Source organism: Antechinus flavipes, chromosome 5 (genome assembly GCF_016432865.1).
Source record: "Antechinus flavipes isolate AdamAnt ecotype Samford, QLD, Australia chromosome 5, AdamAnt_v2, whole genome shotgun sequence".
NCBI classification, from domain to species: domain Eukaryota; kingdom Metazoa; phylum Chordata; class Mammalia; order Dasyuromorphia; family Dasyuridae; genus Antechinus; species Antechinus flavipes.
In genome coordinates, this window is record NC_067402.1 from 278,673,346 (window position 1) to 278,695,591 (window position 22,246).

The 22,246-nt window shown below is 40.5% G+C and overlaps 2 protein-coding genes across 2 annotated transcripts in view; one reads left to right on the top strand and one right to left on the bottom strand.

Moving 5' to 3' along the window:
• The window catches only part of WASHC4 (WASH complex subunit 4), a 51,262-nt gene extending 38,226 nt beyond the window's left edge, over positions 1 to 13,036 (top strand). The window contains exons 29-33 of the mRNA XM_051961339.1: positions 3,210 to 3,357; positions 5,331 to 5,427; positions 6,051 to 6,247; positions 6,489 to 6,588; positions 9,924 to 13,036. Coding sequence (XP_051817299.1) covers positions 3,210 to 3,357; positions 5,331 to 5,427; positions 6,051 to 6,247; positions 6,489 to 6,588; positions 9,924 to 10,000 — 619 coding nt within the window. The 3' untranslated portion in view covers positions 10,001 to 13,036. The remainder of the gene's footprint in view (positions 1 to 3,209; positions 3,358 to 5,330; positions 5,428 to 6,050; positions 6,248 to 6,488; positions 6,589 to 9,923) is intronic.
• A 1,262-nt stretch (positions 13,037 to 14,298) lies between these two features.
• Positions 14,299 to 22,246, bottom strand: part of APPL2 (adaptor protein, phosphotyrosine interacting with PH domain and leucine zipper 2) — an 80,757-nt gene continuing 72,809 nt past the window's right edge. The window contains exons 17-21 of the mRNA XM_051961340.1: positions 19,920 to 20,094; positions 19,603 to 19,639; positions 19,342 to 19,482; positions 17,463 to 17,510; positions 14,299 to 15,516 (exon numbers count right to left, since the gene is read on the bottom strand). Of these exons, the coding sequence (XP_051817300.1) occupies positions 15,382 to 15,516; positions 17,463 to 17,510; positions 19,342 to 19,482; positions 19,603 to 19,639; positions 19,920 to 20,094 (536 nt within the window). The 3' untranslated portion in view covers positions 14,299 to 15,381. The remainder of the gene's footprint in view (positions 15,517 to 17,462; positions 17,511 to 19,341; positions 19,483 to 19,602; positions 19,640 to 19,919; positions 20,095 to 22,246) is intronic.

The following is a 22,246-nucleotide window of genomic DNA, read 5'->3' on the forward strand; positions in this document are numbered from 1 at the left end:
AGGGGAGACTTTAAAAAAATGCTTGCTGCTTTGGTCTGGAGTCTTAGAGAAGTTATAGCCAGAAAAAAGGAGAGCCCTCTCCCCAGCCTGTTGTTCTCTGTTACTCGTATAAATATGGGAAAGGCTTCCAGTTCCTTAGGAGAAAGTAAGCTCTCCCAAGTCTCAATTTCAGTTCTTAGGGAGAGTTTGCTTTTATTTGCCCAGGATTCCCTTTGACCTTATTTTCCAAACCTTTTCCTAATTCCACATGATGTCTTGAGACAGTGTCAGCACTATAGCTCTTGTCTTTTTTGCATGTCTGGAATCACTGGAGGTTTTTGGTGCCGTCTCTCATCCAACCAGCTTCAAGCCTCCATTTTAGTGGCCTGCTGACTACTCATTGGGCTGTAAGGCAGGAGCTGCCATGTCCGTGTCCAGGAGGCCCGTCTAGGCTGGACGAGAGGATGAAAGGGCTCATGTCAGACCTGGCCAGGAGGGGGCCAAGCTGCCAGGGGCTGCTCTGGACTCTTCTTCCCTGGGGGCCTTCAGTGCCAGGCTCAGTGCCTGCACAGGCTGTGGAAGAGACTCTCTAGGTTGATGTCTGGGACTGCTCTCCCCTCCAGCTCTGAAATGTTATGGCTCCTTTGTAACTTCAGTACTGCTGCTGCCTGGGGAAGGCTGGAGAGATCCAACTGTCTAGAGGGAGAGAATGTTGCTAGAGGATTGCAGACTTCTCTTCAGTAGATTGGAGTGACTTTAAACAAGAGATTACTTTTGCCTCTTTCAAATATTCCATTTCAGAAGGAAGGAAAAACGTTTTTTAGCCGTCACAGCTCTGGCATGGAAGGCTGTCACATAGGCGCCAGATCGCCTTGGGGAGAGGAGAGTGTGGGTTCTTCTGGCAGATAACTAGTGGGTTTGGGGGCACACTTGGGGTTTAATTTATGCTTAGTCAGCAAAGTTCTGCTCTGTTACAGACACCCGAAGTAAATGGACCCTTTGTTTCATGCTAATGTAAGCACGAGTATGCACAAAACCACTGACAGTCCTAGCTTTTCTAGGTTCTGGAGCATTAGCCAAGCAGTACTCTGGCTGGTGGAGGGACGTCTCCAAAACTGGCCTGAAGCCTTACAGTTTTAGGATATGTGAAGCATCTCGGATCTATCTGTGCTTCTGGAGACTGAGGATAGATTATGGCTCCTTTCTTTAGAATTGGCTTCCTGCTGAAACCAGTGTTACCTTAATCTGAATATTTTAATCATTTCATTTGCAGAGCCATGAAAAATGTTAAAAACCTCACCACCCTGTTTATGCTGGTGTTGTTGCTGTTTCACAGGCTTATTCACTCATGCTTGATCCGTGTAAGGGAAGACAGCTGTGTCTTTGAACCCAAAGAAGCCCAGGGGACACAGAGCCTGCTCAGGAGAATTTTCTTGAGCTGCTCCTTGGACTGTTGTAAACCAACAGAAAGGCCCTTGGATGTGCAGAGGCATTCAGGCGTGCTCTTGGGCTGGAGTTGGTGAATTCTTATCCCTGTGCCCAGCTGAGAGATGCAGAGCAGGAGGCCAGAGGCAGCACTGAGGCTGGGGAGAGCAGGTCCTGGGGGGCAGAGGGAGCCCTGGGGCTTATCGAAGAGATATCTAAATTTCATATATGTGTCATGATGGAATGTGTCTCCTCTGTTACAACACAGCCCCACCTTCATTTTAGGAAGATCATTTTGGCTGAAAGGAAAGAATGAGGAGAGACTGGAGGAAGGAGACCGAGCAGAAGGGTATGGTGGGAGGTGACTAGAGCAGGCTCCGGATGGTGGCTCCTTCAGGGAAGAGAAGGAGCCTGAAGAAGGAACAGCAGTCATATAGTAAAGTGCTGAACATAGTGCTGAGACGGGGAGGAGCTGAGGGGCTGGGTCACCAGGAGGCGGGGGGACCTCGGCTTTCGTCATGCTGAGTCCAAGATCTCTGTCAGACTTATCGAGTTGGAAAAGTGAAGCCAAAGATAAGAGAGACTGGGGCTGGATAAACAGATGGAGAATTATCTGCATAGAGAAGAAGCTGAATCCATGAGAGCTGGTGAGGTCACCGAGCGAGGGCCCAGCAGAGAGCCTTAGGGGACCCCTGCATTTAGTGGGCAGGTCCAAGGCAAAAATCCCAGAGCAGTCAGATCCCCTTTTCAGGAGGAAAGTCAGGGGAGAGAAATGTGAAAGTCTGAGGGCAGGGGCTGACTACAGAGGCAGGGGCTGCAGCGAGAGCAGGAAGGAGGAGGGAGGAAAGGCCATTGCATCTGGCACCTTGGGAGAGGAGCATTTCCATTGGAAACTGGACTGTGTACAGTTGGATGGCAGGTGGTAATGGTGGCTGTGTCCCGTGTGCTTGAGGAGGATCCGAATGACTCCCTGTGTTCACTGGGCCCGACTCTGGCACATCAGACCAGCACGAGCTCAGAAGGCTCTGCCCAGGTGGGTTGCAGGTCGAACAAATGGCACGGCAGGATATGAGAAGGAACAAGAGGCCGGAGGGCTGAAGGGTCAGAGGGAGGAAAGGGCAGCGAGAGTGGCTGGAATCGAGGGCTCCACCACTGAGGGCTGAACAGCTATGAGGCAAGTCATGGGGAAGCTGCCAGTATTAGGACGGTAAGGCAGAGGCAGAGTGATGGAAGAGTCTGGTCCTGTAAAGGAGCCTTTGTCTTGGTCATTCAAACATCAGGGTTGGTGGTGAGAGCCTCCGTGTGGGGCTGAGATGGCGTCTGGGGGAGCATCTCCTAGTATGAGCACAGGAGCGGGTCGGGAAGCGGGTGGGGAAGAAAGGACAAGGACGTATTGGGGCTCGGCAGAGACGGCCACTGGATTCATGCTTGGATGGGGTGTGGGGTGGGTGAACCTCAGAGGGGAAGAGGGCGGAGGGCAGCAGGAAGGGGAGTGGGGAGCAAGGAGTCTTCTGAACCCCCTACGACTGGCGAAGCTCCAGAGGCAGAAGGGATATTTGCCCTTGAGCATTGGTGGTCGATGGTCCTGGGGTCTGATGCTGGGTCTTCCGAGCTGCTCGGACTCTTGCCTCTTCTCATACAGAACATAGTTCTGCTTTCTTCATGAGACTTCCAGTTTAAAACCTTGGGCCCTTGAGCATGATGCTGGTGGAATTGGCTAATATCTCTGTTTCCTTGGTAAGGGGCAGGAACCAGTAGCGTGTTGTTCAGCCTTCTTGACCTTCCCCCTTCTCTTCTGACTTTAGGCAGCTGGACTCGGTCCTCAGCGACCACACACGGAATTCTGCCGAAGGCACAGAGTATTTCAAGATGCTGGTGGATGTTTTTGCTCCCGAATTCCGGAGTCCCAAGAATATGCACCTCCGAAATTTCCACATCATCGTCCCTCCCCTGGTCAGTACTTTGGGCCCGTGAATTTCTGTACATTTGGTTCTTGATGTATTGGGAGGCTTTCTGCACCCTGTGGGGGGATGGGAAGGGAAGGGAATAAGCTTGTAAGCATCTCATGTGGACCAGGCCTTCCTTGTAAAGCTAAGCATGGTATGGACGTCCTCTCATTTGATCATCACATAATATTACACGAGCTTTTTTTATACTCAATATTGATGGTTTTCTTACTGTTGGAGACATTTTGAACAATTCCTGGCACAGTGAAACTGAGCTTTTTTTCTGTGAATCTACTCTGCAGTGTTCCCAGCCAGCTGTTTGTGACTCAACACGTCTGTTGTGGAGAGGCTGCCTGCCAACATGCCGTTGTCAGAATTAAACTAGATTAGTTCATCATACTCTTTCCAATCATCATTTTGTTTGCAGAATTGTTGCTATAAACAATTTAATTTTTAATGAATAATGACAAATTTCGTTAATAATCATTTATGACAAATTTTCATCGTCACTTTGAGAAATTTTCACCATCTTGGAAGAGTAATGTTGAGTAGAATTTCCCAACATCCCAACTAATGTGTGATCTTGTTATAACATATACTCTGCAAGTATTCTTTTTGCTTACAGAATTGTTGCCATAAACAATTTAATTTTTAACTAATAATGACAAATTTTGATAATTACTTATGACAAAATCTTATTGTCAGACTTTGAAAAGATTTTCATCTTGGAAGAATAATGTTGAGTAGATTTTCCTAACATCCTAAGTAAATGTATGATCCTGTTATAACATATACTCTAAGTATTCTTTTTCAACCCAAGAATGTGCCAGGAATAAAATGGAAGTGAATCCGATATATTTAATACCAGTGTGACTGCTTCTAGGTCTGGGATTGGTTTCCCCTGCTGAAGGTCAGGTCTCTGAAAAAGGCAACTATCCATCTATTGAATGTGAGACAGGGACCTTCCCTTCAGAGCAGCTGTAGTTGGGTAACCAGATGTGATTATATGAAAAATCAAATACGAGGATTGTATGAACTCTTCAAAACAAGAGTAGAAAAGCTGTTGCAAGGTCATCGTTCATTGGCAGATTAATTCTACAGGAATAATTATCATGAGTATTCAAATGAGAAGACACGAGCCTGTCCGTAGATGAGATTTGAGTTGGACTCTGGGAGTTTGGCAGGAGATGATCAATTGGAGGCGAGAGAGAGAGAAATTGTGAGGCCAAGGCAAAGAAATGTGAGATTTGTTTCCCATGTAGAAGATTCAAATGAACTGGTTTGGTTCAACCTTAGGCTTGTTAGAGAGTAAGGCTTCTCAGTGATCCATTTGTCAAAACACTTGGGGAGTGTTTTAAATCCAGAATGTGACATGGTGGAAACATTATTTTAGATCATTAATAGAATGGATATGTGACAATAGTGGGAAGGAAGAGAAAGGGACTGATTTGAGATTTCTGAAGGGCAAAAGTATATCATGATTGATTGGTTTGGGGGAAGATGTGGACATTGAGACAAGATTTGAATCTCAATGACTTGAATAAGTGATTCCATTTATTAGTGAATAAGTGATTCCATTGAAGGAAGGAAGGCGGAGCAGAAAGAGGCAGTTTTGTGAGGTAACTGTGAAGTTTTTGATATGCCAAGTTTGAAGTAAGAGCTGGTCATCCCCATGAAAACAATGATAGGCATTTAGAAATGGGGATCTGGAGCTTAGGAGAGAGATCAGGTCTGAGGAGAAGGTTGGTGTTGGAAGGAAGAAGGGAGTATGTGGAGAGGAGAGGGCCAAGGAGTGTTGACTGCATTTCAAACACAGAGGAGGAAGCAGAGCCAGGGTCCAGATGCACATCAATCACGGGCATCCACTTGAATGCATTTATGTGAGGAAAGCCTTTCAGAGCAAAGGAAATTTCTGTGAATGTACATGGAGATTATTCAAAAACTGTTGCTCTTCCCAATCATTAATTCTTTCCATTTCAGACCCTCAATTTTGTAGAACATTCCATTAGCTGCAAGGAGAAATTGAATAAAAAGAATAAAATGGGAGCAGCTTTTACCGATGATGGCTTTGCCATGGGTAAGTTTGACTGGATTGTGTTTTCCATTAGTTTTATGGGCACAGTGTCATAGATTCTTGGAAAAGTTAGCTGGAAAATGGCACCCTTGGCTCTTCCCCATTGCTGTTGGTGAACAATATCGATTGTATGTTTCCTTCTCAGTGGTGTTATCTTTTTAGGTCATCTTGTGTGGGAATCATTCACGCCTCTTGTTAACATGCTTGTGGTGTTTCTGTTGCCTGTGCCCATTTAATCTGGGTTTGCACAGTAGTTTGCACAGCTCTTGTGTGGCTGGCTGCCATGACTGTCCTGCCCCAAGGAAGAAGAGCCTCCTTCTACCTTAGTTCTCCTTTTCTCCCCACCTTCTCATCATAGTAGCAACTACTGCCTGATGTGTTGGCAAATTAGTGGCTTTATTTTTTGGTTTTGGCAGGACTTCTCTCGAGCTCATGAAATATAGTTTATGGCATTTTTCTCTCTGTGGAGAAATGAGGCTAGGATTGTAGTATGTCCTTTAGCTAAGCTATAAAATGAAATTTAAAGGAGATTCATTTTTAAATGTCTTAGTTTCATGATGAAAACAAAGAGTGACGGAGTAACCTCCGTGCCTGAATTTATTATTTTACTTTGTTCATGACTGCAGGTGTGGCTTATATTCTCAAGCTTCTGGATCAATACCAGGAGTTTGATTCACTTCACTGGTTCCAGTCAGCCAGAGAGAAGTACCTCAAGGAGATGAGGGCTGTGGCCAAGCAGCAGAATGTGCAGTCAACCAGTCAGGATGAGAAACTGCTGCAGACGATGAATCTGACCCAGAAGCGCCTCGATGTCTACTTACAGGTAAAGACTCAATGCGACTCTGGCATCCGGGGCTTTGCGAGGGACAGAATCCCCACACCGCTCTGGCAGGTGGAGGAATCGATAGGATTCTGAGGGATCTGAGGAACCCTCAGACTGGAATCTCACCAGGGGGACTGTATTTCTTAATTGAGTTTCTGTATCTCCTTGTTCAATAAGATCTTAAAAGTAAGATAGAAAACATTAGAAATTGTTTTAAACATTCTTCATTATTTTTATTTAGGAATTTGAATTACTCTATTTCTCACTGAGTAGTGCGAGAATTTTCTTTAGAGCAGACAAGACTGCAGCTGAAGAAAACCAAGAAAAGAAGGAGAAAGAAGGTTAGTAAATTTAGTTTTGGAAAGTTTAATGAAAATTTCTTGATCATTGTACAATATCTCACTTCTATACAAGGCAGACTGGCAGCTTCAGCCCTCAGGGACACAGCCTTGGTTCCAGAAGTGAATAAAAAGGGTCTTCCTGTAACTTAGACTGCTGCTTTGTATTTTCCTTTGAGAACTTTAGGCCTCCCTCAGAGCCTTGCTGACTTTTATCGTGTTCGTGACTTGCTAATGCTTTGGGCTTCCAGAACCACAGCTAATGATTGGCAACTCAATAAAAAGTGGGCAGGGAGAACACACTAAAAAGGGCTGAGGTGCTGTTGAAAACCTGCTATTGAGGGAGGACAAAGATCGAAAAAGCAGGCACTGAACTAGCAAAACATAGCCTTTGGGGACCACCGAGTGTTGGAGCAAAGTAGTGCCATGTTTCTTAGAGTTTCCTTGTCTGTGAAGTGAGATTATATCAGCATGACCTGCCTCACAGTGAAACTTATGAGGAAGATACTTTGGAAACCTTGTTTTTTATTCATCCTAAGACCTTGTTCTGTCATAAGGTAGCATTATGCACTCTAGTAAATCATCAAGAAAATTACGCATGGTGATATTCTTTGTAGGAAAACAAGGAAGGAAGTATTAATTTTTTATTTTTTAAAAATGTTCTTTTTGATTAGCTTGCATTTATTTCTTCTCCCCTCCAACTTATTTTTTTAAGAAGAGAAGGAAACCTTTATATCACATATATAGTCTAGTAAATTTTCACATTGGCCTAATTGACCATATCTAAACAGTGTGTATGTCTCAGTCTGCACCTTGAGTTCCTCATTTTTTTCTGTCAGGGGATGAGTAATAACAGCCTTCATTGTCAATATTCTGGAATCTTGATTGGTCAGTTCATCAATTGGCATTCTTAAATCTTTCAAAGGGGTTTGGCTTTACAGTTTTGTTACTGTGTATAAGTTGTTCTCTTGCCTGGGCTCGCTCACTCTCTTCTTCTTCTTCTTCTTCTTCTTTTTTTTTTTTTGGGGGGGGGGGTTTAGACAATTGGGGTTAAGTGACTTGCCCAGGGTCACACATCCAGGAAGTGTTAAGTGTCTGAGGTCAGATTTGAACTCAGGTCCTAATGATTTCAGAGCTGGTGCTCTATCCACTGAGCCACCTAGCTGCCCCATGGGCTCATTTCTTTCAGCAAATCTTACCAAATATCTATGTAACTATCCTCTTTATCATTTTATGGCACAGTAGTATTTCATTATATTCATGTTAAGAGATTCTTCAATTAATAGACAGCCTCTATTTCAGAAAAGCCTGGAAAGATTCACATGAACTGATGCTGAGGGAAGTGAGCAGAATCAGGACAACATTGTACACAGTAACAGCAAGATTATGTGATGACCACCTATGATAGACTTAGCTTTTTTCAGCAGTAAATTGATCTAAGACAGTTTCAATAGACTTGGGATGAAAATTGCCATCCAGAGAAAGAACTATGGAGATTGAACGTGAATTGAAGCACACTATTTTCACCTTTAAAATTTTTTTTTCTTTTTCATGATTTTCCCCTTTTGATCTGATTTTTTTTTTTCCACAACATGACTAATACGGAAATGTTTACAAAAATTAATGGGCAGTCTCTTAGTTTCCAGATCTTTACTACTGCACAAGAATTGCTATAAATATTTTTGTACATGTGGCTCCTTTTTTTCCCTTTTCTCAATTTCAATTTTTAATTCCAAATTGTGTCTCTTTCTTTTCCTTTACCAATCTCTCCTCCGCCCCCCCCCCCTCCTATATTGAGAAGGCAAGAAAAATAAAACCTATTTACAAATATGTATGACAGTCATGCGTCACAAATTCCTACATTAGCCATGTCCAAAAGAAAAGAAAATATTCTTCATTCTGCAATCTGGAATTCATCAGTTCTTTGGAGGTGGAGAGCATGGCTCATTATGAGCTTTTAAAAGTTGTGGTCATTCATTTTGTTTCTTAGAGTTATTAAGTCTTTTAAAGTTCATTGCCTTTATAATATCGTGACTATATAACTTGTTTTTCTGGTTCTGCTCACTTTACTTTGCATCTATTTATATAAAATGTCTCAGGTTTTTCCAAAACCATTCCCTTGCCATCTCTTATAGCACAATAGGATCCCTACATTTTGTTCATCCATTCCCCAATTTATGAATGCTCCCCTCAGTTCCCAGTTCTTTGCTCCCACAAAAAGAGTTGCTGTAATTATTTTGCACATGTGGATATAGACCTAGTAGTGGTATTGTTGGGCCAAAGAGTATGCACAATGTTATAGTCCTTTGGGCATAGTTCCAGATTTTCTTCCAGGATATTGCATTTGTTCATTACTCCACTAGCAGTGCATTTTGTGGTCGTATTTTCCCACATTCCCTTCAACATTTATCACTTTGTTTTTCTATCATGTTAGCCAATCAGATAGGTGTGAGGTGGTATTTTCAATTTGTTTTTGTCTAATTATTAGCAGCTTGAGCAATTTTTACTTACAGTGTAACATGATTAAAGATCATTTTGATTATTTTTGAGAACTGCATATCCTTACAACCATTTATTAACTGGGGAATGGCCTTTTATTCTTATAAACTTGAATCTTTTGTGTGTCTTGGAAGTAAGATCTTTATCTAAGAAACTTGGTGCAACGATAATATATTTTAGAAAGGTTTTTTTTTTTTTTTTTTTTTTTTTACTAAATGTGACTAAGAAAAGTTTTTGGCATTTGATGAAGAAGCTTTAATTACCTGGAAAATTCATTTTCATGGAATACTTCATTCCCCACCATTTCCAGTAAAATGAAGTGCTACTGTTCTTACTATTTCAAAACATCGAGACGTACTCAGTTAGAACTGAGTAATCAGTAAGTGTGCTGCTTTTGAGGGTGTTTTCAAGATGCCTTCTTTTTTTAATACCCAAATTTTATTTCTGCTACTTCCAGTAGCCAAGATAATGTATGACAACATAATTTAGAACAGTCCTATTTCAAACCAGAGATTGAAATAAGAGGAGAGGTAAGTTGACAGATTGGTGTAAGTGGAAATTCAGTTCTCTTCTACCAGGCTCATATTGGCTTGGAAGAGCTCTAGTTTTAGTCCTTGCACCATCGAGTTCTTCACAAAGTTTTTGGTACCTATAGGAGGAGCCAAAGGAGCTTGGTCTTATTTTCTTGACCTTGGGGTTTGGGCATCCTCCACTTAGTCCTGCTATTTCTGTAATGTTGACCGAAAGCTAGCAAGATCTGATTTCTCCAAAAATTTTGCCTTAAATTTAAATTAATTTTGCAAATGAATTTAATGCATATTTGCTTTTTATGCTTCTAGAAGAAAATAAAGCAAGCAGTGAAGATCCCGCACCCAGCAGTGGCAGTTCTGCCCTCACCGATCCTGTGGTGAAGTGATTTTGAGGCTGGGCTTGGGGAGCATCAGATAACCAGCATTGTTTACGTCGGCGACTGTAGCTTGGACCTTAGAAACCTTGAGATACATGGATTGTGACTGGACCGGCCTATCTCCAGATAGATGTGTATTGTCACAGGCCTTCTCTGGGGGCCAGGCTTTAACGCTATGTCCATTTTAAAGACTCATTTTAGAAGGTGCTGAAAGAATTTTCAAAAATTGGTTCTGGCCTATAAATAGCCTACAAAATAACATGCTTATTTTTCAGTAGTTACGGTTCAAAGTAAAGTTATAGAAATGCAAATCTGAATTCCTGCTCTGTTGTCGGCAGATCTCCCCACATGTATGCTGGGAGTTTGTCTTTATAGGCTGTTGATTCATGATTTGCGTTACATCAGTTAAAGATTTTCAGCTATTATGGCAACAAATTTAAAATCAATACTGTGCATATCTAGCAAATAGTATTTAAATATAAAGATTAATGGTCAAATTCTAAAAGCATATATGACTATAAAATAAAACTGTTATCATGGCCTGGATTGTTCAGTAAGTTTCAGGCATTGGATACCCATTTGAGGCACTTTGGAATCATCTATTAGTAAAGTAACACATTGCATGGAGCTACCAGAGCTCTGGAAGCCTGCTGTGAGTGATTTTACACTCAGTTTACATGCTCTGAAAGTACTTAAATGGCAATTGCATTAAATGATAACGTTGAAAGTATGTTTCTTGGTACTCATAGTTAAGAGGACCCAATTTCTTCAGAGGTTTCAGAAGACACCGTGGGCTGGCTCTCATGAAATGAAAGCTTTTCCCACATTCACACTCAGGTTTCTTTTTACATCAAGCCTGAATTCAAGAAATTTGAAACATACTTTTTCTTTTAATTATAATCCAAGTGGATCTCATGAAATAATATTTGCACTGTGCAGGCATTTAAAAAAAAAAAAACACTGTGAGAATAAGATATAATGTAATAACTGAAATCCCTTACAGCTTTTACAGCTTCCAGAAGGCTTGAGTATCATTGGCTGTTGGCTGGCTGCTAGATTTATTTTTATCAAGTTGTACCAATTAACAACTAAAAAGTCAATCTTAGCACATTAGAATGCATTTAAAAAGTTAGAGTAGAAAGGGATTTTACTTTCTTAATGTAACTCAAATTTAAATCCAGGAAAGACTTGTTTTTCTGTCGTATTTGCCTATCCTCGCATTTCTTTTGAGAAATACTTTAATTTATTCCAAGGTTGGTCTTTTGACTTCCACCCCTTGGGAACCATGCATGGTGTCTTTCCGTCCTCCGTGGGACTCATTGATGATAGTCAATGTTACCTCTTCCAGAATAAACATGTTTCTTTTGAAAGTCAAAGGAAGCATAATATTGTGGGATTGTTTTTGCTTCTTCTGTAAACATGACCTTATAGCATCATGGATTTGGTAATATCCTAAAAGAATTCAGGCCTTGATTTGTGCTTCATCCTAACTGCAGAAATGGCCCTAAAGCATGCTGCATAATTCAGTCTTTTTATTTTTGAATGTTCTTAAATGATCTCGTAATTAATTGTACCAAATTAGCCACTGCCTTGCAATAATCCCCACAGTATTACTATTCTAACTTTAAACTCCTTGTGTGACATCCAATATCAACAAATTGTAATTGGAGAGAGAATTGACTCTTGCCTTTCAATGGAGACCACAAAACACTGTCACAGTGGAAGGTTTCCCTGTCACTAGATCAAACTCACACTTTGACCTCTCTTCTTACCTGACCATTGGAAAGAGTTGGGTTTTACTGTTCACAGTGTTTTGTCCAGTCTGTAGAGGGCTAACAAGTCCATGTGTGGGACCAGCCCCTTGAGAGGATGCTGAAGCACTTGGCTGGGCTCTTTGGTCACAGAGCTGGAGGAAGGCATGGATATTCAAGTCCATTGGACTTTAACACAAAGCTTTCCTTGTTGATTCCCATAGCTTCTTATTTTTCTAATATACTATAATTTAGGGATGAATGTAAGCACTCATTCTAAGCTCTTTAATAACAAAGATAATCAAATTCTCAGGAATTAAGGACCAAGTATAACATTGTCTCTTCTATTTGTTAAAAAAAAAAAAAAAAGATTTTGTTAACCTTATTTCTGTTGTCAGCCTCCCTTCTCCTCACCCTCCCATTTGTGGAGCAGAATATACTCTGTTCTGTACATTAAAACCATGTCAGTAAATTTATGTTCAGAATTAAATGTCCTGTAAAAAAGTTTCTGATTTATTTTTAATGAACATCTCATAACTTTCTTGTTACCACTTTTAAATTTATTTTTTCCACTGCTTGGTATTGTCAAGTGAAAAAGAATCATTAGGGTTTTTGGATTGCTTTAGCCGTGGGAGGTGATAATGACCCGGTTGGCATTGTTGGAGATGTTGGCGGGGATCGTGGTGCTCCCCCAAATCGGGAGCCGACTCAGTGGCCCAGCCCAGAGACTGTTCAGCACACTGCAGAAAGTGTCACATCTCGAGAGGTCAGGATGGAGAAGAGCAAAGTAGACAAAAGCCATGTGACAAAACCTGTGTGCACGTGTTTATGTTAGTGAGCCATTACAATTTCTTTTCCTGGGATAGCTATGGCTGCATTTGCAAATGGTGGAAAGTCTGATGTACATGATTCTGCCTATTACATACTGCTCCCCATCTTCCTCTATCCCTCCATCCTCCCACATTTTCTTCCAGTGGAATTAACGCTGTAGTTACATAGATAATTTCAAGACAAGATGATCTTCCTTGTCATGGAGCAGATTCAATTCTATAGTTTTATTCAAAGAAATTACAAATAAGGGGAATGTTCCATTAGATTTCTAGAGGTCTCCAGAGGCTTCAGATGAAGAATATAGAGCCCAGAAAGACAAATGGAAAGGTCAGCAGAGGTTGAGGGGCCTGTTGGGCACATGTATGAACTTGATGACAACAACTATGTCCGATTAGGATTTAGTTTATAGAAAACAAGTGCTTGTTTTATAGATTACACAAATAAAGTCATGTTGAATCAACAAGGGGTGATTTTGGGTTTTGTTTTTATACGTTCAGCATCTGATCGTACAGTTTTGCTCAGACTTTCTTAGTAGACTTTTGGTATGTATCCAGTAAATGGAAATTAATGCTCAAGATGAGGGAATCATTGACTGGGAGAGCAGATTTACTTTTAAAAAACGTTTTGGGAGGGACAGCTAGGTGGTACAGTGGATAGAGCACCAGCCCTGAAGTTAAAAGAGCCTGAGTTCAAATCTGGTCTCAGACACAAGTCACTTAACCCCAGTTGCCTTAGGAAAGAAAAAAAAGAAAAATGCTTTGGGATTATATACTATTTAGGGCTGTTTTTTGCTGATACTTCTTTCATTTAGGCCAGCTGTCTGAAGATACTAATTGGGCAAGTGTTGCCTCAGAAAAAACCCTAAGGTACAGAATTGAATCCATTTAGACATAGCTACAAAAATGTTGCCAAATTAATTTTATAAAGTAAAATATTGATTAAATCAAGATACAACAGAATAATCTCTGCCAACTCTAATATCTTGGGAAGAAATAGTCATTTTATTCCTTGAGAGTTAATTCTGCTATGGTTTACCCAAACAGAAGGAAATCATTGAATACACAAGAAACAGACAGGACAGTGTCCTGATTTAGGATTGGTTTGAAATTGGCTCAGCCATATATTAGTGGTGAGAAGAACACTTCTAAGCTTAATTTGGGTCATATTAAGGGAAATTTTCAGTGTTTTAAGAGAAAAACTTACTTTTCAACTCCACTTTAAGGCTTACATAGCTCATTCCTCACTAAAAGTCTTCCCAATTCCAGACTCAGCATTTTAACCACTGTGCTATCTGGTATATATTTGTTTACATGTGTTTTCCACTATTAGACCTTAGAGAGAATAGGATTTGAGTTCTGTCTTCGTATCTCCATTCTTGAGATGGAGCTGAATTAATGCTAGTTGACTGATTTATGATGACAGACCCTAGGGAATGAACTGTATTGTGAGATGGAAGAAGTTGCCCATTTATAGACATCCCTTTCCTCTGGGTTATAGGTGGTTGAGTCGACAGCAATCTAAAACTGAGACTTTAAAAAAAAATACTATATTTCAGTCAAATAGTAGTTTTACTGTTAACAAAGTACCTTTCCCTTGATAGTCTAAGATAAAACAAAAGTCTAACAGGAACACAAGACTCAAGTTTTCTTATTTTAGGAAATGAAATCCATCGCACTGATTTGTTGCCTAACACGATCAGGTAGAAAATGAAGAGAGAGGCAGGACAATGATACAGACTTTTATTTTCTAGCGTTTATTGCTAGACTAATAACAAAGACAGACTCTGTCACTGTAAACCATTCCAATTCAAGATCATCATTCCTGTCTGCTTATTTCATGGAAGGAGGAGGATTACAGGGCCCAGAGGCAGACTAGAAATCCAGCCGGGGAAGACACTTGACTCCATCAAATCTGGTTAGAGTATCAGTAGGAAGAATATTAAGTTTGTGTGTGTGTGTGGGAGGGCAGATTACTGGACTTTGAATTCCAGCCTTTCCTGGTTGTGGCTCAATCCATTTTAGAAACAATTGGTCCCTTCCCTGGGACAGTTCTGGCTCAGCAGAAACAGGGATCTATAGAGCAGCACGTAAATTCCGTATGGGGCTCTACCACGGAAAAGGATCTGCCACTTGTTCCAGGGCTGCTGGTTGCTGGTTGCATTTAGTTTTGTTACAAAATCGAACATTTTATTGTGCTGAAATTTTTATTGCGTGATCGATGGGATCGATGTATGAGGCGGCTGTCCAAAGCCAGACTTGACCTATCATCTCAGGCAGCTAAACTCTGCCCACCTGCAGGAGGGAGCTCTGGAGTCCAAAAGTCCAAGGACGGCAGTCCTGTAAATGTGTTTCTTTACAGCATGGTCATGTAAGAATGAGAGGCACTTGAAGCTCATTAGGTGAAGTACAAAAATAGATTATATTAATAGGAAACATTTAGTGTTTATCAAATTGTAAATCTAGGCTACTGCCACACTTAGAAAGGATGCTAGGAACTGAGGAGAGAGGGTTGACTTCATTTAAAAATAAAGCAAACAGTGCAGTTTTTTTTCCCCTCTACCTTCTTTCAGAACTATATGATGCAAACAAAGAAAAGAACTTTGCTATAAAGTACCTAAAATATCTTAAACTCGGCAGAAATGAGACACCGTCAACCGTTTCTTACTGTTGTCCCTTCTCGGTCTCACAACACCAAGGCCTAGATGAAACACTCTGCAAATGATTGTCAGAATTCGGAAACTGCCCGGTAGTGAGAAATGCTGCAAAGCCATGGAGAGAGGGCTCCCCAGGATCTCCAGCAAAAACGGGCTCATGCTTCGGACTCGGCCGCTTTATTTTCATTTGGGTTTCCATCTTCATTATCTGGTTGGTCATTCAGTAATACAAATTTTCCATCATTGGTCAATGGCATGGAGAGCATCAGTTGAGCCAGAGCTTCTGGATCCTGCAATGAGAGTTTAGAAAATGTAGGGTACACAGGAAAAGAGGAAGGGTATTTATCTCTTCTCCAGATCTCAGCAAAATGAGGAAACGGGACCAGATGGCGGCCTCTGCCATCATTCGGGAATTTCTCCCCAACTGTGGGTGTACCCCAGAGCTCTGTCCTGGATCTACTTCTCTACACCCTCAGTGATTTCATTAGGTCCCATAAATCCAGTTATCTATGTAGATAGTTTCTAGGCCCGTATCTGTCCCCAGCCTCTTTCCTACAGCATCAACTGGTCCTGTTGTATGTCCCCCCAGGCACATTGAGCTCCCTCTAAACCCACCTCTCTTCTTGCCTTCCTGATTTATGCCCTTTAGTTTCCCAATGACCAGACTTAACTCGCCCCACATCCGAACATTGCAACCTCCAAAGCATCTCTCCCCTCACATAGCCCTTGGATCTGCGTCCTCTCTCACCTGGACCATAGATGATGAACTCTCCACTACTCTATTGTCAAGAATTGCTGGAGCGGTCCCATCCTGCTCCTTTATCAATTACAATTTCCAGACTGTTTTGTTAAGCATAAGATGATAGAAGCTAGAGCTCATCAAGCTTTTTATTGTTAGTACTCCAGCATTGAGGGAACACTCAGGGCTCCCAGACTATCTTTAAGATGGTCTCAACATCTCAATATACATCCTTTATTTCCCCTTTCTCCCCTGAGATCTCAGAAGTTGGGTATCCCGAAAAACAAAATCGCTCATTCAGTACGACTGCTTTGCCTAGTTGCATTTGCTTGAACCCATGAAGTTATTTTCACCTAAATAAAACAGCAAACCTTTGTAAAAACCTGTGACTGATGTCTGACTTGATTTCTCCAGGTCAAGTGAACTGTAACCAAATCTCTATTACATATATTTTTATATAACATTCTTCCACAATTATGCTCTCCCAAGTCTTTCCTATTACCACTTCTGGTACCTTTTATACTAAATCTATTGCTCTTCCAAATCTATTTTATATTAGCACTCTGGTACCCCTTATTACCCATTTTAGTTTTGCCTCACTTTCTCCCTTGCCAATCTATCCCCTACATAATGACAAGAGGGATAGTCCTTATTTCTCCATCTCAGAATCCTTAATGTTTTTGAAAGCTTAGCTCAGATTCCCCTATATGAGACCCTTTCTCATCTCTCCAGTTGCTATTGCCTTCTCCCAATGACTCTTTTTTATTTATTTTATGCTCTTATTGTATGCACTGATGGACTCTAAGCTCTGTGAAGGCAGAAGTTGTTTAATTTTTGTTTTTATGTGTCTAAACCTAGCACACGGCAAACTCCAAGTAAATGCTTATTGGTTGGGTGATTCTATTATGGACCACGAAGTTTTCTTGGACTCTTCTAAGTTCTTAATTTTTTGTCTTCTATGAATCCTTTTAATTAACACATAATGAATAATTTTTCGCTGTCTTCATATTTCTTATAGGCCTTATTTGGATATATGTTATCTCTTCCTCCGGCCTATATGTCCTTCCTTCCATTATATGGATGATCTCTGAAAAAATTGTCCATCTTTGTATCCACAGCATCTCACACAGTGCCGTAGGAAACAGCAGATACTTGGTAAATGTTTTGTGGAGCAATGAATAAAATGAATGAATGATCCGAGAGGGCTTATGAGCTCGGGCTGGTAATTCATCGTAGCCCTAACCAAGTGTGGAGGTGACATCTCATTAAGTGATGTACAGCCTATATCAATGTTATAGGATTTGTATGTATATTCCTTAATGTTGATGGACTGGGCAATATGAGAAAAAGTCTTCTCCTCTCTTAACTGCACCCCTACCAAAATCAACCATGCTATTTTCATTTTTTCCACTGGAGCTAATTTGGATTAGGTTGCAAGCCTATTTGAGAAGAATGCTGGTTTGGATAATGATAAATTACAACTCAAAGGCCTCTTACCTTCTGAGCCTCAATAATTTCTTTCCCCAAACTAATCGCATAACAGATCTGTAGGAAAAAAGAAAATTAAAGGTTTGAGAAAGTCAAATGGAAAGCACATTGAATTTTGGAAAAGCATATCATTTCCCTTGATTTTCAGGATAGGTATGCTATGTGATTGGAGGGCCATGAAAATGGAAGCTTGGGGTGTAGAAAATTAGGATTGTGGTAATGGGAACTAGGTCGTGTAATGGATAAAATGCCTGAACCGGAGTCAGGAAAACCTGCCTCCCACAATCCCTGTGTGACTGTGGGCAACTTACTTCATTCTGTTTGCCTCAGTTTCCTCATTTATAAAATGATCTGGAAAAGGAAATGGCAATCTTTGCCAAGAAATCCCAAATGGGGTCAACAAGAGTTGGCCAGGATTGGAAACCCCCTCCTTCCCCCACCACCACACACATAAATAGGAGCAATAGGAATTGGTTGATCACAGCTTTGTGTCTGGAGGCAACCCTGCCTCTTAGATAAAGGAAGAACTGATAGATTTTGTAAAATCCTGCAGATTTTCAGAGAATGCTTGAAGGATAAAATCAGGGAGGAATTATCATGTATAATCTATATCAAATTGCTTGCTTTCTCAAGGAGGCAAGAAGACAGAGAGAATTTAGAACATTTTAATTCATACTCCTCTCTAATGGCTCATTTTTCTCTGGTTTAAATGGTGTAAAGAACAATGAGCTCGGAATCAGTGGTTCTCCATTTGAACTGCAGCCTTACAAATTGTTTTCTCTATGCTTTTGGCAAATCTCTTTTAACCCTTTGGACCTCAATTTCCCTAAATGTAAAATCCCTCCTACATGGCCTCTGAGGCCTCTTTCTAGCTCTAGAATCCTTGGATCATCAGTCACTTAATTGCCCTGGGTCTCCATTTCCTTATCTGTAAAGTGAAGGGGGATGGACTAGATAGCCAGCTCAGGACCCAAGATCATATGATTTCCTATCTGATGTCCTTTTTTCTCATCTGACCTAAACAGATTTTTGCCTTTGTGCACAGTAGAGGCTGGAGATTGTAGATAAAATTATTTTGTTTCTATAAATAAAGACACCCCTGACTCTACACTATTGATGAATGAAGATTTCAAAAATATCCCTATGATAAGCTGACTTCCTCCTTATTCATTTCCCCCACAAGTTGACTGCAGCTTTCTTTGCCTCACCCATTCCTTTAAGCCTTTTAAAGTGTTTAACCCTAATTCTAAATGTGCAATGCTATTTTTTCAGTTGTGTCCAATTCTTTATGACTCCATTTGAGGTTTTCTTGGCAGAGAGATACTGGAATGGTTTGCCATTTCCCACTCCAACTCTATTTACAGATGAGGAAACTGAGGCAAAATGATGAGGTTCGGGAGAGCAATTATTTGACAAGATGAGGTACAAAGGTTGTGACAAATCACAATGAAGTAGTCTCCCCGCCGAAAGGTATCTTTATTGACTAGTAAAGATTGCAGACAAAATCCAAACACGATTTTGTGCCATACTTTGGGAAGGGATGATTTTTATAGCTAGAAGGGAGGGAGGGAAGAAATCAGGAAAAAGTTGGGGAGATTATGGATGTTTTGAAGGAATCCAGGAGGAGTTGGGGAGATGCTTGAAGGATAAAATCAGGGAGGCATTATCATGTATAATTTATATCAAATTGCTTGTCTTCTCAAGGAGGCACGAAGGAAGGAATTTGGAACTCACCATTTACAAAATTTGTTTTTACATGTATTTTACGTATTTTTACGTGTAAAAAAATTGTTTTACGTGGAAAAAACCGCAAAATTAAAAAATATATATATCTTTTCGTGGGGGAGGAAAGAGTTAGGATAGAATCAAAATAGAAAGCTATCACAACCTTTTCTCCCTCTGTGTTGCTCTCAAACACATATGCACTTAGAGATTCTTCTCCCGCAGACTCAGGAACACGCACGACAAAGCCAACTAATCTCTTATTTTCTTGATGGGCCGCAAACTGGGTGACACTGGTGAGTTCAAACTGAAAACACATATGAGAGATTGGATTTCATGAAACTTAATGAGTTAAAGGAAGAAAAATGAAGCTATTCTTTATTAAGACAAGAAACAATGGACATAAGAATGGACACAGAATACTTACACTGGCCCTTGTTACTTGGGTTTGAGGGTCGATCAGCCTGAGATGTGAAAAGATAGAAATGGCAATGAGAAAATTATGTTCTCCGAAAAGCTGACTGCTCTGGGACTGGGATTCAACTTTTTTTGATGGATTTGGTGAAACCTATGGAACCATTCTCAGAATCACATCGTGCTTAAAAGAATGAAATAACATGAATAGACTATACAGAAAACTGACTTTCTGCGTGTGTCCATGTCATGCTACCCATAAAACCCATAGCTAGAAGAGAAGTGGTTCTGTCCCTGAGATCTGGAACCAGAATAAGGGCCCAAGCGTACCTCAGAGTTTTGCTGGTGACCATGAGATGGGATTCGGTCATGCGGAAGATGTTGTGGATGGCACGGGCAGCCAACACTTGTCTCATAGCTTCGTAAATCACCTCACTGGTGCTGTCGGTTTTGACGGCCATGGATCCTAAAAACCGAACTATAAACATCTGCTGCAACAGTGAATCTGTAAGGGGAAAAACATTTGTCTATTCAAAGTCACGTTGGCTTTGTGACTGTGGCTTAAATGCTCTTAGATATGTCACCCTTTTGATTAACAGATGTTTTCCTCTGCTAGACACTTCTTCAGACATGTCAGCAAACATGATCCGAGGAGCCTCCTTCTCCTGGAACACCTTTCCCTTATCTCCCTCCCTCATCCCTATTAGAAACTTCAAACTGTCTATAAGCCCGCAATGCCTTTTGGGGACGCATAAATCTCTCCCTCTGGCAGACACCATCACAGTGTCACTTTTCATTTACTTGTAAACTTGGTACAGCATGTGTTAGCTAAATGGCAAAACTAAAAAGACATTTCTTCCTTGTGTAAAAAATAACCAGAGGATTTTTAAAGATGCTTCCAGCTCTGACATTTGGTGTTCTAAGTTCCTTCTCAGCTTTAACATTCATTGTTCTAAGATCCTTTCCATCTGTGACATTTAGTGTTCTAAGGTCCCTCTTAGCTCTCACATTCTCTGTTCTAAGGTTCCTTCTCAGCTCTGACATTTGGGTACCAAGTTCTTTTCTGTCTGACATCCCAGCTCTGACATTTAATTTCTAAGTTCCTTCCCAACTCTGACATTAGGTGTTCTAAGTTCCTTCCTAATTCTAACATTTAGTATTCCAAGCTCCTTTCCACCTCTGATAGTTGATGTTCTAAGTTCCTTCCCATCTCTGACATTTGGTGTTTTAAACTCCTTCCCAGCTCTGACATTCACTGTTCTAAGATCCTTCCCATCTCTGACATTTAGTGTTCTAAGGTCCCTCTTAGCACTCACATTCTCTGTTCTAAGGTTCCTTCTAAGCTCTGACATTTGGGTACCAAGTTCTTTTCTGTCTCTGACATCCCAGCTCTGACATTCAATTTCTAATTTCCTTCCCAACTTTGACATTAGGTGTTCTAAGTTCCTTCCTAATTCTAACATTCAGTATTCTAAGCTCCTTTCCACCTCTGATATTTGATGTTCTAAGTTCCTTCCCATCTCTGACATTTGGTGTTTTAAACTCCTTCCCAGCTCTGACATTAAATGTTCTAAGGTCCTTCTAAGATCTGACATTAAATGTTCTAAGGTCCTTCTTAGTTCTCATATTTCTCTGTTCTAAGGTTCCTTCCAACTCTGACATTTGGGTTCTAAGTTCGTTCCTATCTCTGGCATCAGAGTTCCAAGTTTCTTTCCAGCTCTGACATTCTAAGTTTCAAATTCTTCTCCAGTCCCAAAATGTCTAAGATTAGTTTTTTTTTTTTTTAATGGCCTCATCCATTACTTGGTGCAATTTCTAGTACTCAATAGAGCTTAAAAATGTTTGTTGATTGATTGAATGAGCACAATGCCTGTTTTTTTTTTTTTTAACTTGGCTCTTGATTGATTGTCATCCTTTAAAAACAGAGGACCAAAATGACATCACTATGTGGGTTCAAGGTACAGTGTGTCCAATTGTGGCTGAGCAAACCAATACAAGCCCAGAAGGCTCTACCACAGACAGTCCAACTAGGTACAGTTAGGTGGTACAGTGGATAGAGCACCTGCCATGGAGTCAGGGAGAATTCAAAACCAGCTTCAGACCCTTAACATTTACACCTATGTGATCCTCGGCAAGTCACTTAAACCCAATTGTCTTCAAAAGAACAAAAACCAAATAATCCCAAATAGACACTTAATTTTTTTTATTTAGGAATTTATTTATAAATTAATATATTAAAATGATTAAATTATTGACTAAAATCTATTACTAAAAAAGTAATAACAATAATGATGATAGCTAATAGCTAAAATTTATATCATGTTTACTATGTGCTAATTATTATTTATTACTGTTCATTTATTATCTCATTTGATCCAAAACTATGAGAATGGGTTCTATTATTATCCCCATTTTATAGATGAAGAAATTGAGACTAAGTAATTTGCCTAGAGTCACTCCTGTGATAAGTCTGAACTCTCAGATTTGCACTCAAATCTAGCCCATTCATCACACCACCTAAAGGTGAAAAGCCACTGCTATGCGGCTTAAGACTTTCAACCAAAAGGCACTGTAGTGTATGAGAAGGAACGCCAGATTTGGAGTCAGATTTGTTGGGTTTTGATCATTTTACTCACGTCTGATTCTTTGTGACCCCA